The following is a 5,300-nucleotide window of genomic DNA, read 5'->3' as shown; positions in this document are numbered from 1 at the left end:
GGCCCGAGCGAGCGGAGGAGGAGCCGGGGGTCCGCCGAAGATGGGGAACACTACCTCGTGCTGCGTGTCGTCCAGCCCCAAGCTCAGGAGAAATGCCCACTCGCGGCTGGAGTCCTACCGGCCCGACACGGACCTGAGCCGCGAGGACACGGGCTGCAACCTGCAGCACATCAGCGACCGGGAGAACATCGACGGTGAGCCGCGGGCCGGGGTCGGCACCCTCGCGCCCCGGGGAACGACGGGGCGAGCCTCGCCACGGGCGCCCCTCCCCCACCCACCCCTCCTCCCCCCCCCCAAGACTTGACACCACCCCTCCCCCGGCTGTTTCCACCTGGCTCGAACTTCCTACCCAGCTTCTTGTGCAGTTTGTGCCGATTTCGCTCTCCCTGTCCGCCCCCACCCCCCCGCCCCGCTCCCCCAGCTCCCCTGGATGCCCCGGCTCACCGTGTGCATCATGGGGTACTCGCGTCCCTGCCACCGGGATAATCCGCGGGTCTCCGCCGCGCCAACCCTTGGGCTCTGCAGCATCTGAAGGGCTTCCCCTCGCTCGGGGCTGGGTTGCACCAGCGATCGGGGAAACTTTCCCAACCCGGGAGTACCGGCTGTTGTCTGGTCGCTGCAGGTCGAGAGGAGCAGGCGGCTCGTGGGTGAGATCGGCTGGTCCTTCTGGAGACAGCACCTATAGCTAGCGTGTAGGCTGGGGGCGGCGGGGCTGGAGAGCTTGGGATTCCGAGGACTGCCTTAAGGTCGCCTAAAGCCAAGTTATACTGGTCCTTCAGTAGGGTGGGTGGCTTGCCCTTTGGAAAGTGAGGGTATTGGATAGCCCTCGGCATAACTGAGAAGTACTCTCCCTTTTGGAATCGTGGTCTCCGTCTAGAGTTGGAGAACAGGGTTGATCTGCGTCAGCTTCTTGGAAAGTTAACTCTACTTGACTCTCACCCCACCCCTCTTTCCCAAATATGATTTTTTAAAAAGGTTTTTTTGTTGTTGTTGGGGAGGGTGGTTAATCAAATAGCTTGACTTGAAAATGCTCTTAAAACTCCTAGAATATCATCAGAATGATCCGGATATAGTTTCTGGTGAAATAACCCTGTGCTGTTTAAAAGAATTCTCAAAAAACGAATGTTTGCACGGTACTCAAGTGAATTTCTGACAGATCTGGGTGACTTTGGTTTGAACTAGAGTTCTTAAAGGAAAGGAAGGGACTGTTGCCTGTGTCTAGCAATGTTTATTTTATTGACTTACACTACCTTTAAAAATACTAATTTATCAATAAGCGCCTTGGCTTAATAACATCTTAGAGTGAGCGTTTACACATGATGCTTCAAGTAGAGTTTGCATAATCTTTGACTTAAAACAATTAAATCAGAAATATGTTTTTATGACAGCTTGGTTTTCTTGTCTTTCTTTTTTTTCTTCTTGTCTTTCTAAACTCGGAAATTTCTCCCAAGTTGATCTGATCTAGTTGAACTAATTGGAAACGAGGTTTTTGTATGAATGAATTGACACAACTGTCTATGTCATAACGCATTCTGGTCAACTGTAGGACAGAACATTCACTGGAGTGTGGAAAGCCAAGTTTAAACTCGACTAACGGGAAGAATTTTCTCATTGCTCGATCTGCTTTATTTTCTTCTTTGTGATAAGTTCATCTATAAAGGAGAACATCTTTACTAAATGAACATTATCTATAGAGAGACAAATACAACACCTAGTTTATAGTAGGCAATTATGTTCATAATATTTTTACTGGTAATTTAGACTTTCTTTATCTTAACCTACCTTTCAGATGTCGTTTGTATTTGAAAGCATCTAAGGGTATAAAATAGGAGCCCTAGTGGTGGAGTGGTTACCTGTTGGGCTGCTTATCACAAGGTCAGCAGTTTGAAACCATCAGCCAGGCCTTTGCTCTTTGGGAGAGAGTGAGGGCTTTGTATGCCTGTAGAGAGTTACTGTCTTGGAAATTCATAGGGGCATTTATACCCTGCCCTATAAGGTTGTTATGAGTCTGCATAGACTTGATGGCAGTGAATTTTGGTAAAGGTAGTAAAGGTATCTTGTCTGTTTTGCTTACTGCTAGAGCCCAAATAGGATCCGCATGGTGGGCAGTTCAAAACCACCAGCAGCTCAATGGGAGAAAGACTGGATTTTCTACTCCTGTCAACAGTTAAGTCTTGGAAACCCATAAGGGCTCACTGTGAGTCAGCACTGACTCCACGGCAGTGAGATATCCCAAATCACTTAAAAGGATATAATAAAGACACGTGTCAGTATTACCTTGTAACATACCCAGTCCTGTACAGTGCTGACATGCAAAACATTTGGAGATCATTTCTCCTTTATTTGATGCACTAGTGTCTGGTGGAAGCTTTATATTTTAGATAGATTTTTTTTTAATGAGGAAAAATGCAAATGAAAGGAAGATGAACATTTCTTAAAGTCAGGCTGCCTACTATTATTGACCATGGTTAAGGGAATAGGAAAAAAGTGATTGTAAGTATTTGGCTCTAAGGTGTTTCAGGATATTACAGAAGGCAATAGAATAGTATTGTATATTCTTTCATTTGAAAGAAACCTAAGTTCAGCCATCAAGCATTTTTTGAGGGAACATTTGGAAGACTGCACACTGTTACTGTGCAGATCAAAGGTAGTTTGTGCAAATCATAGGCAAGTGACGTGAGTTTTATTTTGTTTGCTTAATGGTTTTTGAAGAATAGCCAGAGTGCTTCATAGGGGCAAGCATGGTGAGACTTTACGTGTTTTGAGGAGAGACTTCAGGTTTAGTAGGCCAGCAGGACAGTGAAAGAGAGGAAGACTGTAGATAAGCTGGATTGACCCAGTGACTTCATCGATGGGTTCAAACAAAGAACAATTGTGAGGATGGCACAGGACTGGGCAGTGTTTCCTTCCCCTGAACATGTGTCATTATGAGTTGAAACCAACTTGACAGTACCGAACAGCAACAATGGCTTTGACTTTAGGCCGTAAGGTCCCCTCTTCCAGGATTCATCTGATAATGCTAGTCTATATCCAGTAATATCAATTTCATGTTTAAAAAATGCATCCCCTGTCTCCCAAAATTTTTTTTCTCTCTCCCAAATTTAGTAAATGATAGTTCTAGAATTTACCTAACCTATGATTCTGAACATTGGTTTCAATTAAAGCAGAAATCCAAAACTGGGCGTTGGCCCCAGCCCTCCAGGTAATTCTAATATGCAGCTGGGGTTGGGAACACCTGGCTGGGTGGGCACATCTTGGGGTATTACCTGTTGTTTAGAGTGTTTTTTTGGTAGACATATATTCAGTATCAGGCTGTGAGGACATATATTTTTTAAGGTAGGTACACAGATACACACACTCCACATACATATGCATACATATAGAAACATACATCTCTTTGTATACATGCATCCATTTTTATTTTGATTAATAAGGAGTTTAAATATATTGATGAGCATTTTCAACCTCCTTGAGAATGCTTGATTTCAGTACGTAGCAAAAGCTGATGTGAAGTACTCAAGTATCATTTCTCTCTTCCTTGTATCATGAAAATATCCCAGAGAACTAGAATTTAAAAGTTCATTGAAGTTCAACTAGAAGTGAAAGTTAGCTGAGACGTAGAAAAAGACGAGCTCCAGTGTCGTTAAGTTCTAGGGCTTGTATCTGCATCCCTCTTCCTCCCAACACAGAAAGGGGTAAATTGGGTAGAATCTCAGTGACCTGAGTTATGGTGTGCTGTCATCACAGAAAATCCGTCTTGAAAGAAGGACGGCCAGAGGACTCCTTACAGCAGTGGTTCTCAACCTTCCTAATGCTGCAATCCCTGCATACAGTTCCTCGTGGTGGTGACCCCCCAACCATAACATTATTTTCGTTGCTACTTCATCACTGTCATTTTGCCACTGTGATGAATTGGGCAACCCCTGTGAAAAGCTCATTCGACCCCCAGAGGGGTCAGGACCCACAGGTTGAGAACCCCTGCCTTAGAGGCAAGGATTGCTCACATACTTCAGACATGTTGGGCGAGACCAGTGCGGGAGAAAGACATCGTGCGTGGTCAAGTAGAGGGGCAGTGGAACAGAGGAAGCCCCTCAACAAGATGGACTGACTCAGTGGCAGCAACACTGGGTTCAAACCCAGGAACAGTGGTGAGGGTGGCACAGGACTGGGCGCCGCTTCATTCTGTTGTACACAGGGTCACTGTGAGTCAGAAGCGACGCCATAGCACCTAACAACAAGAGCAGCAGCAACAGCAGCAGCATTATCACAGAGTAGACCTCATAGGGTCACTGCGCTCGAACTGACTCCCCAGCACATAGCAACGACAACAGCGCTATCGCAGAAACTTGTTTGTCACAGTTTTAGGAAGCTGGCAGTCCAAATTCAAGGTACAGGCTCTAAGGGGCGACAGCCTCTGTTACCGAGAGAAGATCCTTGATTCGCTAGCTGTTTTCTGGTTCCTTGGAGATCTCCCCGTGGTTTGGCATCTATTACTGTTTCCCCTCCCTCCTCCCAGTCTCTGCTTTCATCCCTTGTTTAATCTCTCACATCTTAAAAGAGATTGATTTAAGACATCCTACCAAAGGCCCATTGCCCTGGAGTCAGTTGTGACTCAGAGGGACCATATAGAACAGAGAATTACCGCGAGGGTTTCCAAGGCTGTAAATTTCGCTGAAGCTGACTGCCTCACCCGTTCTCAGCCGGTGGGCTCTAACTACCAGCATTTTGGTTCCAGGCGAATGGGTAACCTTGGTGCCTCCAGGACTTCTTGAGTGCAGGCTCACCTGACAGTTGCTCAGTCTAGACTGCCCTGGTTAGATTATTTTGGTGAGGGGAGGAAGGAGTGAAAGTGACAACTGACAGTGCAGTTATCTGGAACGTCTGTACCATACTGTCAGTTCATGGTTTTGCCTCAGCATGATAGGTGGCAGCTGTGTTCTAGCTCAGCTGTCATCTTTGACAACTCGGTTTTTCCTCATCCCATGTTCAATCTGTTCAGCAAGCTTGGCCCTTCCTTCAGAAGACTCGGGTATGCACATTTTGACCATTTCCAGATACCCCCCTGCCCCTCTCTTCTCCCCCCAGCTATCCCGATCCAGGCGGCCATCAGCCTTGCCAGCTTCCTTTCACCCTGCACCCTGGAGTGTTGTCAGCACAGCACCTGGGGTGGAGAGCCTTTGAAACACCACTCTGCTAAAAAAAAAAACCCAAAAAACCCAATGCAGTGAGGACTCATCCATTGGCACAAACCCATTTCCTCACAGCGAACGAACTTAGAGACCCTGTCCGTCTGCCCCCCC

At 46.6% G+C, this 5,300-nt stretch overlaps 1 protein-coding gene across 1 annotated transcript in view; it reads left to right on the top strand.

Moving 5' to 3' along the window:
- The first annotated feature begins 6 nt into the window (after nt 1–6).
- CCNY (cyclin Y) overlaps nt 7–5,300 on the top strand; it is a 207,280-nt gene continuing 201,986 nt past the window's right edge. The window contains exon 1 of the mRNA XM_004702296.2: nt 7–194. Within this exon, the coding sequence (XP_004702353.1) occupies nt 41–194 (154 nt within the window). The 5' untranslated portion in view covers nt 7–40. The remainder of the gene's footprint in view (nt 195–5,300) is intronic.

The sequence above is a fragment of the Echinops telfairi genome, unplaced genomic scaffold, assembly GCF_000313985.2.
Source record: "Echinops telfairi isolate 266 unplaced genomic scaffold, ASM31398v2 ScPeMD7_31;HRSCAF=116, whole genome shotgun sequence".
Lineage (NCBI taxonomy): Eukaryota > Metazoa > Chordata > Mammalia > Afrosoricida > Tenrecidae > Echinops > Echinops telfairi.
Note: the sequence above shows the minus strand (reverse complement) of the source record. Positions and strands in the feature narration are given on the sequence as shown.